This window comes from Chenopodium album, chromosome 15 (genome assembly GCF_948465745.1).
Source record: "Chenopodium album chromosome 15, dcCheAlbu1.1, whole genome shotgun sequence".
NCBI lineage: Eukaryota > Viridiplantae > Streptophyta > Magnoliopsida > Caryophyllales > Amaranthaceae > Chenopodium > Chenopodium album.
This window is the reverse complement of record NC_137848.1, coordinates 42406856-42420405: the sequence shown is the minus strand read 5'-3', so window position 1 is coordinate 42420405 and position 13550 is coordinate 42406856. Positions and strand designations below refer to the sequence as shown.

The window sequence follows — 13550 nt, the reverse complement described above, 5'->3', positions numbered from 1 at the left end:
ACTTGATTCCCATCATGGTAGGGCCGCCTGCGGTAAAGCCGCCTGATATAACGGCCACAAAACTAGAGTCATTGCTATTTCCATCATTTTCCTTGTCAGCAGGCTTTTTCTTCTTGGATTTTTTGTCTGTTCGAGTGTACGGGAATTTTGACTTCAAGACGTATGAATTCAACATGCCCTTTTCAGCAGTTTATCCAGCAATCTTTTCAAGTTAATGCATTCATTGGTGTCATGTCCCACGTCCTTGTGGTAATGACAATATTTGTTCTTGTTGCAGTACTAGGCCGAACCTCTCAATGGTTGGGGCTTCTCGAACTCAAATTTATCTTTGATTTCCATCAGGATTGAGTAACAATCCTTGTTGAACTCGTACTGTGGTTCGTATGTCTTGACCTTCTTTGATTTTGACTGTTGGTTGTCAGCCACCCAGACTTCCTTACACTTGTTTCCTTCTTTTTTCTTTCCGGCCAAGTCTTGCTGAGAAGGTTGCTTCTTCTCAGCCCCCTTAGCCGGCTGTTCTGCTTTGGTAAGAGAACAAAAGTCAGATGCCTCAATGTAGGCTTCGGCCTCCCGCAGTACGCTTGCGTATGTCCGAATATTTTTCCTGACTAGATTAAACTTGAAACCGTTATGCCTTAACCCCCGGAGAAATTCCGAATAGGCCATTTCATCCAGCAAGTTATGAATTTGGGCTTTTTCTTGATTGAACCTCTGGACGTACAAACGCAGACCTTCATTCTTCCCTTGAACGATTGTTGCCAGGTTCAAGATGGTCTTCCTTGGGGGAATGTTTTATGAGAATTTTCCAACAAACAATAGTCTGAGAGTGGTAAAACAATTTATGCACCCGGCCGGCAGACTGTTGAACCAGTCCTGCGCCACGCCCTTAAGGGTGACCGGGAAGCACCTACACCGTGTGGCATCACCCACACTTTGCAAATACATCAGGTTTCTGTACGAAGTGATGTGCTCTTTCAGGTTGCCTGTACCATCGTAGGCACCCACAAGTACATTCTTAATCTTTGCTGGTTGAGGGGAGTAGGGATTTCCTGAGAAAACGGAGGCGGCTTATCACCAAGATTTAACAAACGCATTTGCCAATCAATTGGCTGAGGCTGTGAAAACGGTCCGACCAGGTAAGCTGCCTGGTCGAATGGCTAGCCATATTGCCCGTGCTGTCCGAAGACAGGAGGATTAAGCGGCAAAAATGCATTAAGATTCTGAGGGGTCTGATATTGAAACGGCTGAGCAACTGGAATAGGAGTTTGAGTATGAAGAGCTTGAATTCTGCTAGTCCTGGTCGTGCTGGTATGTTTAAAAAGAGAGGGATCTGAGAATTCATCCGGCATTGTAGGAGTAGAGGCAGTGTCCGAGTAGGCTGCTCGTTCCCGTTGTTTGTGCCGAATGTATTCCCTTGCGTCCTTCCAGCGTCGAGACGTCTCAGGCTCTTCCCTTTGAGGCTGTCTGGTCTGCCCCCCAGCTGATAGTGTTTTCTCCAAGAACCTAGACAGATTCGTCCGTGGCACCCTAGGAGATCTTCCAGGTTGTCTGAAAGGGGTATTTCCAGCATCTTCGGCATTAGTTGCCTTACTCTGGGTTTTCTTATGAGTGCCCTCTCCTCTTCTCCTAGACGGCTGCCTAGAAGAAGAAGAAGGCATCTTACCCTCAAGCTCCTTTCGGAGCTTGCTCAAGGAAAGTTTAAGTGAACCAGCAGTAACTGAAGGATCCTCGGCCTCATGAAACGAGGCGGTCAGAGGGTCACTAGAATTGATTGTTGCAACTATATCCTCTACATGTCCGTCCTCACTAGGACAGGACCTGTGTTTGGTGTCTGACCATCTATTGCCATAACGAACGAGAGTCCCATAGATGGCGCCAAATGTTTCAGGTGATTTTGTGATTTCCTCGGACTCTGGTCGCATTCTTCTGACAAGTAGACTCGGACACCTGCAAAACACGAATATTCCAATGACGGAATATTCGCCTCCGACAGTTAAGTTAGTAACCTGAAATCGAAAAGGCTAGAGAGAGAAAGTAGAGAGAAGTTGGAGCTGTTTTGTGCTCTATTAAATGTTGTCTTTATCCACCCCTCCCATCATAAATGATTGGGGTATTTATAAGGGTGGGGATCTGAGCTTTTTAAGGTTTGTACCCTAGAATGACGTTCTCTGATTGGCGGCGCAATCAAGTAGGGACACGTGTCCTTAGGAAGCGCCGTTTTGCGGCTTTCTCGGGATTTGGGCCTCCTGATGTAAGGAGGCCATTTTTCTCTCTTATTCAGGTGCTCTTAAATTGGTTGTATATGTGGCTTCTTCCTGTAGTGATACGTGTTGCCTTCTGATTGGGCCACATGTTACCAAGGGATTGGTCCACTTGTTGGGTAATTTTTGCCCCAAACAAGTGTGTTGTGAGTTTGACTTTAAAGTAGTTGTCGAATAAATGGTTTGATTATAGGTGTAGCAAAAATTTTAAAGACTTGTTATAATGATTCAGTGATTTCGGGTTTAGGAAATTTGTAACAAAATATTATAGCAAAAATTGAATTATATATAGTTTATCTTGTTGATTGTATCATTCACAAAGCATCACATCCATTTATATTACAAGTCTAGAGCATATGCAATCGCCATACATGATCTAATAAGGAAAACAAATATATACTATACAAAATAAGATAATATACTATCCTTGATTAAGCAATCTTAAGTCAAATAATATGAACTAAATCACTAAATATATGCTGAATATCCGTGAATAATATTGATTGGGAAACAATATTAAGCCTGTGATATCTAAATGGTGGACCAAGATACGGAGTAGTAGATAACCTATGTTCTTCCCTCATACCCTCCAAAATAAAGAACAAAGCTACTGAACACTTTGGAAAATCAAGAGACAACTACTGCTTAAACTTTAGGGACAGTAGAAGCAAATGCACTAAGCTAACCTTGTGATGTGGATTTAAGCCCCTTAACTTAATAAAGGATCTAAAATCACACAAGTAACACAAGCCTTCCGAATTCCCTTAGAAACTCAAACAAATTAAAAATAATGAACCGGATGTGACTTGTAATCCGACAACTCCTAGAACGAATTCAAGAATACTCAAACTACTTACACTACTCCTAGAACTAAGTATTTTGATGAAAAAATCTTAGACTACTCCTAGAACTAAGAATTGAACGTTCTAATTATCAAAACAACTCCTTGAATTGAAAACTAGCAAAGAAAAGTTTAAACTAAGTTAAACAATTTGTATTGAAATTAATCTGGTTTTCTCTTGTCTCTCGAAGCTACGAATATTACCCCTATTTATAGACATAGGAGGCAACTAATCCTACTCCTACAAGGAATAGGACAAACCCCTAACCTTGTTCCGCAAGTATCCTAACTAGAATAGAATTACTACTTCTAACTAGAATAGGAAAACTAATCCTAAACAAACTCTAATTAACTAAAAACATTCCTAATAACCTTATGAAGTTTATAGCAACTAAATAACAGAAATTAAAGCTAATCCTAAGTGATTAAACCAAGTAAAACCCTTTCAAGTGAAAGGTAAAAACTTGCAAGTAAAACTCTAGAAAAACAAGGAAGGAAAATCATCCATTTCATCCCGTCAACTTCCGAGCATCTCATGCATCGAGATAGCTTACACGCGTCGACCCAAGGTGTTGCCAAGTTCAAGGTGGTTTGAAGGAGGTGGCGCGTGGCCCTTGGAGTGGCGCGTGCACCCAACAATCGCCGTTGGAAGTAAACCGCACCATATCTTCTTCCTTGACGATCAAGCTTCCTTCTTTCTCAATTGATTTATTGAACATTTCCTTGTTTATTTCCTTGCTTGGGCAGCCTGTAATGGAGCTATTTAGACCTTCTAAAAGTACATTAGATCCTTCAAAAAAATTAGCCTCTTGATTTACATCACCTTGTCGATGAAGAAGACATTCACCGAACACCAACAACCTCTTTGGTGGAGGTTAAGCTAGCATGCAACAAATTGCAGGCACCAAGATTGAAATTGAACCTTTTAGGCTCACTGGCGACCAACAAAGGAAGCAAGGTGGCCACCGACGAGCTACTCTTGCTAGGAGGTTAGTGGAAAGCTTCGAGACGAAATTAGGAAGGACTTTCTCTCTCTAGGACTTTTTTGAGAAAGTTTGATATTGCATGAGAAGTTATAATTCCTAAAGAAATACTAAAATTAAGTTTAGTCAACATGAAGGAAATTGTATATTCCATAATTACATCTTGAACTACTTTCTTGATTTTGTCAGGCAATAATGTCACTTCATCCGAACAAATTTGGAAAGTTTGCTCGACTAAAGTTGGTTGGGTACCTTGGTGTAAATAATTCCCAGGATGTTTTATAAAAATATCAATTCCAACAAGAGTTAACCAAACCAAACAACTACCTCATAAATATATTTCCTATGAATTTGTATTTTCTCATTATTGCAACTAAACAAGGCCTTAGGTTTTACTCACTACATTTACAAATTTTTTGCAATTCTATACCTAATTCTTAACACCCCCTCCCCCTCTTTTTTCTCCTCTCTTCCCCTGATTTTTACATTCCCTTTCCTAAGCACCCATTCCCCTGTTAGTAATGTAAAGTCAGCTCAAGCTAAATATCCATTTAAACCAAAATATATTAGACTTAAACCAAAGATAACAATAAAGTAAAATCTAATAGTAATAGATTATCAGCTCAAGCTAAATATCCATTTAAACTCAATCAATATCCAATAGACTAACAAGCATGACATAGATTTTGAAGGTTCATTCACACCTAACTTCAATAAATCTACTTCTCCAGCATTAAAAATTATGCGAACTATCTGAAAGAATCAACAATACATCTGATTGTCGATGAACCTAGGTTTTCAAAATTGCTGAACAAAATTAAATCTCTGTAGAACTCCAAATACTGAACTCAACGGTTGGCCTTGGCAACTCTTTCAATCTCATCCTTCTTCTTGATTGCATAACTGTAAAGATAAAAAGCATCATAAGTATAACAACCCACTGTAATGGGATGGAATAAAATTTAAGCTAACATAAAAAGTTCAAAGATAACAGACAATATCAAAGAAGCAAATTGAAAGCTCAAATATAAAGAAAGATTTAGCTATCCTGCCAATGACAAGTCTAAAAATCACAAAGAGTACCAACAAGTTGTCTTGTTCAAACCGATAAGAACAGAGTAGCGAAGTCATTGTGCAAGCATACCTGTTTGATGATCCCTTGGCAGCATTAATGAGTTCATCTGCAAGGCACTCAGCAATAGTCTTAATGTTCCTGAAAGCACTCTCACGAGCTCCTGTTGTCAGGAGATATATTGCCTGATTCACCCGCCTCAATGGAGAGATATCAACAGCCTGACGTCTAACAACACCAGCTGATCCAATCCTAGTGGCATCTTCTCTTGGTCCACTGCATCAAAATGTATGTCAAACAAGAACACAGATAGATGCATACAGAAGTCCACAATACGACCTTTCAATTTAATATAAATGTAAACACTCATATATTACAACTCAGAACCCAACTGGTTATGTTCAATACCTGTTGATGACGGCATCAACAATAACTTGAATGGGGTTCAAGTCAGTCAAGAGGTGAATAATCTCCATAGCATGCTTCACAATACGAACAGCCATAAGCTTTTTACCATTGTTACGCCCATGCATCATGAGAGAGTTGGTAAGCCTCTCAACAATGGGGCATTGAGCCTTTCTAAATCGCTTCATTTGGTATCTACCAGAGGTGTGAGGCACAAAGGTCGCATGCTTAACTGCAGATGCAGCAATGTAATCGGCAAGGGCAAGATCCGTGACCTAACAGAGGAAGAAAAAATGAACATTCTCAACACAGATGATAAACATTGAAATCAAAACACAATCTGAAGACTACAGAAACAGCCGCAGAGCTCCATATCAACAAACCAATCACAATAAATAAAAAATTGGCTGGCAACAGACGCTATTGGATACTAATCTCGGGTCTCCCCAGCGTTACGGGGTAGAATAATTGTTTTCCTCAATAAACATAATCCTTTACAATCTGCAATCTTCCCCACCCCAACCTAAGTTAACCTCATTGTAACCTCCTTTTCCATTTGACAATTCTCTATCTCGAACCCTACCCTTACCTCGGTTATAAAGATTCATGTGATACAAAATTTCACATTAACTTATTATAAGATGTTCATACAAATAAAACACAGAGGTCCAATATTACATCTGTTGCACAACCAAACACTAAATCACTTTTCAAATTACAACCAAATTCACAAATTGCACAAAAATTAAAGCATACCACACAAACAAAAATTCAATAAAACTAAAAAATGATTTCTCTATGAAATTATAATCAACATTCTACAAATACCCACGAAACAAGAATTAAAACAACAACAACACCAACCAAAAAAAAAAAAAAAACTACTTAAATTTCTCCAAAATTTAATCAACAAATTCGTTCAAACGTCAGACAAAAAAAAAAAAAAAAATCACGAAAAACAAAGCCACATTCCCTTCAATTTCACATCATTAAAAAAACAAAGATCTAAAATTCGAAAAGATGATAAAAACCTGGACATCTTCAAAACCGTAATTGCCAAAGAGCTTGACAGTTTCGGTCGAAGCTGAAACTGGCACCAAGGCTTCCACTTCCGCCATCTGAGAGAAGCAAAGGAGATCAACGTCGAATTCGAGGAGAGAGAAAGTGATGAATTGCAGAGGAGAGAGAATACCTTGAACTAGGGCAAATGAGAGAGAAAGGACTCAGAGGAGGCGATTTTAGTGAGGAGGCGCTTTAAAAAACGTAAAATTGCAGAGAAAAAAAAAAAAAGCATAATTTGTTGAATCTGCTGAGGGTCTAAGAAGAGCTCTATGATTTGGGCTGAGTTAGTTGATTGATGAATTGGGTATTGGAGGCTCATGATTTTTGGGTGATTATGTTTGGGTTTTGAGGGTTGGGTTTGTAATGGAGGAATTGTCGAAGTGAGAGGTGATGATGAGCCGCGTCCGATCGTGAACCATATAGGCTCGACTCGGTCAAGGCTCGATTCGGTCAAAGCTCGATTCGTGGTGACTCGGCTCAAATTTGAATTCGACTCGTTAGCTGAGTTATGTCAAGCTCGACTTGAAAAGTTCGTGAATAACCTCGATTAGTCTTTCCATATATAAAAAAAATTACGTACATAAACTTAAATATATTTATCTTATATATTATGCTATAATAAGTTAGTTTTTTCATTTAAAAAAAAAACACAAAATTAAACTCATTGCAAAATTAAAAATTTAATAATTAAAAAATTAAAAAGACGTGTTAACTAATAATAATAAGTCAAGGTTGTTCGAGAACAATTCGAGTTTAGCTCCATCAAAGCACGACTTTTAAAGTTTCAAGATCGGCTCGAGTTCGAACAAACTTAAACGAACATGAGCCGACCTGACCATAGTTCGGGCTCGGCTCACTCGATTATTACCTCTGGTTATATACACTCAAATGTATGGTCATTTATGAGTATTTTGTTCTCATTTTGATGATTATTTTTCATATAATAAACAAATGGAGAACAAAAATTAATGTTGGGTTAGTTGGATGCACAATGCACCCCGTATGTGTATAAAAAATTTCAGAGGGTCGAGGATGAATAGAGCTGACAATAGTTGATCAGAATTTAACATGATGAAATTGGGTGAAGTAAGAAGTGTGGTTGGTAGCTCCGGGGTGAATAGAGTTGACAGAAGTTAATTTAATATTTCGATATGATAATGGAGGGTGAAGTAAGAAGTGTGGTAGCTTTGGGGTGAATAGAGTTGACAAAACTTGATATTTTAATACAATAATAGTGGGCTAGAATGGGGAGTGACCTATAAGCTTCTCAAGTCAAAGGTCTACATTGTTTCTCTCAACTTAAGCGAGCTTTAACTGACACAAATTTGATTTGCTCATGGCCATTAGGGTTTCCATTACACTATTAGAGTTGCTCATAGTCATTACAAGTTGGAAGCGATTTTATGATTTCATGATTAAATTAATATGGCCTAGTAGTTTGTGGTGAATAGTGATGCTTAGAATTTTTCAAAAGTTAAAATGTGTAGTATTTTAATAATGAGCATTAGTTGCGCAAATTTGTTTGAGTATCAATAATTTGGGCATTAACCCCCTACCACCTAACCTTTTTTTTTTTTGGTAAGGAAACTTTTCCACTAATCAAAATCGCTCTACTCAATCTAACCTTTTAAAGTGGGAAATGGCCAAGGATTTCTTTTTCCTAAAGTGCCATAGTGAGTTGTGATATACGAAATTTACTATCAGACGAGTAGTTGATAACTACTTTTTTGACATCTAGTTGATAAGTACTTTGTTACAATCTAGCCTAATTACCATGTCATACATATGTACAAAAAAACCTATGTAAGATAATTTATGCATTTTTAACATCACTACTCCTTATGAAAAGCATTGTTTATGAAGTAAGGGTATTATAATGTACATACAGGATATTACGTTCTACATCTAATAAGTTACAATAAATTCTATAGAAATCAAATTTCATTATTAAAATAATAGAAGTATATAGTGGGAAAAAACATAAGAGTATTGGAATATTAAAATTCATATTTTAAACAATGAATATTAGTTTCCAACCAATAAATATATATTAAACTATAAAAATTGCATGAGGATCTAAAGAGAGTGGATGAATTGGTAGAGTCAACTAATATGTCAAAGTTCATATGTATCAACTTAATTATTAGTCTTCCCTTCCTTCACTTCTAGGGATTCTGACTTGTTTCATCGATTTTCTTTATTTTTAAAAATAAACTAGTGTGTAGCCCGGACAATGCTGCGGGTTGTGACTTTGAACACTTGTAATAAAGGCTTGAGAAAAACAAAGAATATGCGAAAGGGTGCACTGTATTGGCATCAAGAGCTACTGACTTTGAAATAATTCATGGAATGGAAGTGTTAGTATCGAATTTGAATGAAAAAACTTGTACTTGCAGGAGGTGGGACTTGCATGGTTTCCCCTGCTGTCATGCAATTGCTGCTTGCAATTGGCTTAAGGTACCTTGTGAAGATTATGTTGATGATAGACTAACCAAACCAAAGTACTTGCAGACATATAATGGACCTATTAACCCTATCAGAGGTGAAAGACATTGGGCACCTGTGGACTTTCCTCTACATTGCATCCACTTGATGTAAAGGTTAATGTTAGGAGACCAAGAAAAGCAAGGAGGAAAGCTCCTCGTGAAAGTCAAGAGAAGCCGGGAAAATTAAGCAGGCATGGCATGCAAATGACTTAAAGTAGATGCAAAGGAAAAAATCACACCATAAGAAAATGTCCACAAAAATCAACTGACCCTGCAACCATATCTAATTAACCAACTGTAAGTACTCGACACTACCATTGTTGTGATGATTCATATTTTCAAAAAAAAAAAAAAAAAAAAAAAAAAAAAAAAAATTAAATAAATAAATTAACAACCTCAATTAGCAAACTACTAAAAGAAACAGAGCTAAGAAGACTACCTCATCAACGAAAAGCTTAACTGAGAAGACCGCTTCATTAACTACATCTACTAATAACCACTCAAAGAAATCAGGTTTTGGTCTGAGCAGAGGGAGGGGTAGACCAAGGAAAGGCACAAACACCATACTAACAAGTTCAGAAGATGCAATAGAAACACAAGCATCTACAACTGCTGCACCTAATACATAATGTTTTAGCTCTTTTTTTAGGTTAATAGTTAGGTTTTTGATGTAAGAAACAAGATATAATTAGGGTTTGTTTTTAGATCTTAGTACATATTTAAAGCATCTTTTGAAAGGAGTACTCAGTGGTTATGGTCAAAAGTATCTTTTGCATATTATTGAATATTTTCCATGTACCTTAGGACATGTGTCTGATGGCATTGAATATAATAGTACAAATGCTATTGAGAATCTTAATTATGCTTATTTTTACCAAGTGCTAAACAGTAAACAAAGGCCTAATATGATAATTACATCTAGTTCATTCCATGCAAACCAGAAACTTACAAACAAGATCCAATTATTACATAGATAACATGCCAGCTAGTTCATACTTATAGCCATTAATTCGGCTTATAATGCCAGCATACAAAGCAAAAACACATTCAAAAGAGCAACATTACTCCCATATACATCTTTTCCCTGTAACTCATAAATATTTTTTTTATTTTGCTTCAAAGTCCTATTTTAAGATTTTACAAACTTTAGCTCCATTTGAAGCTCCACAAGTTTTCTCCCATCCATGAAACCTTGAATTTCCTCCCCAACGATCAATTTGTCCTTCATTTGCTTCAGTTGTGCTTTCAATTTTTCATTATTGTTGTTGTTTTCCTTCTTCCTAAACGATAAACATTAGGTTGAGCTCGAGCTCTCTAGGTTCATGAACTTACCAGTACAAGGATGACGTTTGCGTGATTTCACTTCACTTGGATCTTCTTCTTCACCTATCAATGGTGTTCTTCATCCATTTGAGTTTTTTTTTTTAATTGAGATGTAGGATGGAATGGCCAAAATACTAAACTGGGCCCAAACCAAGCCTTACTTACGACCTAATGATCATGTGGAGGGTCCGTTAACCTTAACCTCATTCCTAAACCCATTAGGATTTATTACAAGTTTCTAAAATTATCTAGAAGGTTGTTTTAAGTCCTAAATCCATTAGGATTGATTATTGGCGTCTAGAATCTTCTAGAATGTTCTAATCTATCTTGTTTTGAAAAGATAAAGATTAAGAATTTTATATCGGATAAAACACTTGTTTTTAATAGATTTAATTCTGATAAAATAAGGATAAATACAGAAATTCGTCTAACCTAATTTGATTGGAAGACAGATTCCGTACAAATCTTATCTTCCAAAAAAGTATTGTTCGGCAATGGAAATATCGCGCAGCGATATAAGCATCGCGCGGCAATATAAGCATCAAGTAGAGATATAGCCATCGTTTTGCTATGAAAGTTGTTTCACTCTGAGTCGGATTCTGACTCTTTTTATGATCTTTTCCACTGCTTTTCTCTATAAATAGAGAACGTTTTCCTCCATTTTCATTCACCAACAATCATCATCTTAATCCCTCTCTAAGCTAAAGCTTATTCTCTCTCTCTCTCTCTCTCTCTCTCTCTCTCTCTCTCTCTCTCTCTCTCTCTCTCTCTCTCTCTCTCTCTCTCTCTCTCTCTCTCTCTTAATTTCTTAACCTAGCCTTGATCTAGTTTTAGCCTAAACACATCAAACACACATCCTTGATATTTCTTTGATTAGTCACCATACCTCATTCACGAGATTCGAATAGTTCTAACCAAGCTCGAAGTTGCCTTAGACATTGACGTGAAAGGTTGATAGTTTTGAGGGTTTGATCCCAAATCCATATTTCAATAATTATTACTACCTCCGTTTTTTTTAGTTGACAAGTTTTGACTTTAGTACTATTCACACACTCCTCTTTGACCGTGTTTTGTGCTTTGTACGTAATAAAAAAATAGTCATGTGAAATCTTGTTAGATTTGTCACGATATATATTTTCACAATATCAAATTTTCATAATTTTTGCTTATCAGTAATTAAAGATATGAGTAGTTGAAGTTGTGCATTGGCAAACGTGACTAAACAAACGTGTCAATTAAAAAGAAACGGAGGAAGTATTTGTTTGATTTAATCTTTCTTGAAGTTACTAAAGTGTGTATTGTTTGATAAAAAGAGATACAAGGCATCAAAGTGAGTAATTCGATTACTAAATTATTCTTTTGATATAGAAATCATGCTTAGAATATTATTTTAATTCCTAATATCATGTTAGGATGTCTTTATGCTTTCTAATATCACGTTAGTATCATGTTAGGATAAAAGCTTTGATCTTTATTATTTAGTGACATGTAGGGGTGTTTAAAAACACCCGACCCGTTTGACCCGACCCGAAAACTCGAAGACCCGCAAACTACCCGGCGGGTAATTTTTTTAATTATTTCCATCTTTGCGGGTCAGGTACCCGACACGTGAAAAAAATCTAAATTTCGAGTCGGGTAATGGGCCGCACTTTGAGTACCCGTTAAATACCCGTTTGGTTTTTTTTTTTTAATTTTTGTGGTTTTTCTGGAAACATCTAAGGGTTTGTGGATTACTCTTTCACTGCTCTAGCCGCATAGAGCTAAGAGCTTTTTATTCTCCCCTCTCTCTCCTCCTCTTCTCTCTCTTTCTCCTCTTTCTCTCCATTCCTTGAGCAGGAGCCACATTCACGACCACGTTACCACTCCACCCCATCCACGACCACAAGTTACCACACCACTCCATGTCTCCACCGCAACCACCATTCCACTGCAGACTACACCAGTTGCTCCTCCACGTGCGACCACAAGCTCGATCTCGACCACTCCACCACAAATCATCACCGCCTGCCTCTATTTCACGGCCTACAAGCTCAATCTCCACCGCTACACACCTCTCTTATACAAACATTCTCTTTGGTAAAGGTGAAAATGAGGCTTGCTAGCTTGGGTATTTTTTTATGTATATTATTAATTAGTTTTGTATGTTATTACTTATGTGTTTTTTATTCCACTTAAATCAGGTTTTAAATTAGTTTTATAGGGGTAAGAATCGTAAATAAAAGTGAGAAATTTGTTTTGTTGTAGTTTTGTAAAGCAAGAAATCAATGGACGTATTTACTATTGTATTATTGTGATATTAAATTATAGATTTGTAACTATATATGTTGTTGATGTGTTTTTATATCAAAATTTGATAATTTTTAAGCTTGAGTGAAAAAAAAAACGGGTACCCAGTGACCCGACTTGGTAAAACGGGTACCCGATAACCGATTACCTTTATAGACAAAACTGAGGTTGATCATATAGGCCTTTTATAAAATAAAAAGATCTTTGCAAATAATACCTCATGAAGGGTTGAGAAACTGAGGTTGATCATATAGACCTTTTAAGAAGTTACCAAAATTTACACCTCTCTCTTGTTATATCAGTTGGTGGCTGAGACGTGATGTAAGAGTCACATATCTGACTAAAATGAGAGTACCTTTAGAACATTCATGCTTATTCATCGGCCATAGGCACATCCAATAGCCAACAGTACATTAGTTAATGGTGACTGAAGTGCTTCCATTGAGTTCTTCCCTCATTTATCACAACATGTAGAAAGCCGCACATGCACCACCTGCTGTAGCAATTGCCTAGCATGCAAAAGCCAGCTGGAAACCTCTAGCCAAAAACCGCAGCATATTGGAGTAATTTAATTTTTAGCATAACTCAAGTAAATATATGCTAAATTGTTTTAGCTACATTGTGAAATTTATGTCATGATTTATCTTTGTTTAGAATTTGAGTTTTTTTTTTTCTAAATTTTGAAAGTTAATATTATTCTTTAACTTTGTCATTTAATTGGTATTACACGGTGTAAAGTACATGGAAGTGAGATATATATTGAAGACAGAGACAAAGAGTTGCTTTATATTAGAGCTTTAGATTTTCTGTTCTTTGGCTACAATCCCGTCC

At 36.9% G+C, this 13550-nt stretch overlaps 1 protein-coding gene across 1 annotated transcript; it reads right to left on the bottom strand.

Annotated features, from left to right (window-relative positions):
- Positions 1-4832: 4832 nt before the first annotated feature.
- Positions 4833-6755, bottom strand: LOC145582267 (small ribosomal subunit protein uS7). Its single transcript, XM_081639277.1, has 4 exons — positions 6594-6755; positions 5566-5837; positions 5230-5433; positions 4833-4988 (listed from the first exon to the last, which is right to left on the bottom strand). Exons 1-4 carry the CDS (start codon positions 6678-6680, stop codon positions 4934-4936), a joined length of 618 nt encoding a protein of 205 aa, XP_081495403.1. The 5' UTR covers positions 6681-6755; the 3' UTR covers positions 4833-4933.
- Positions 6756-13550: the final 6795 nt, after the last annotated feature.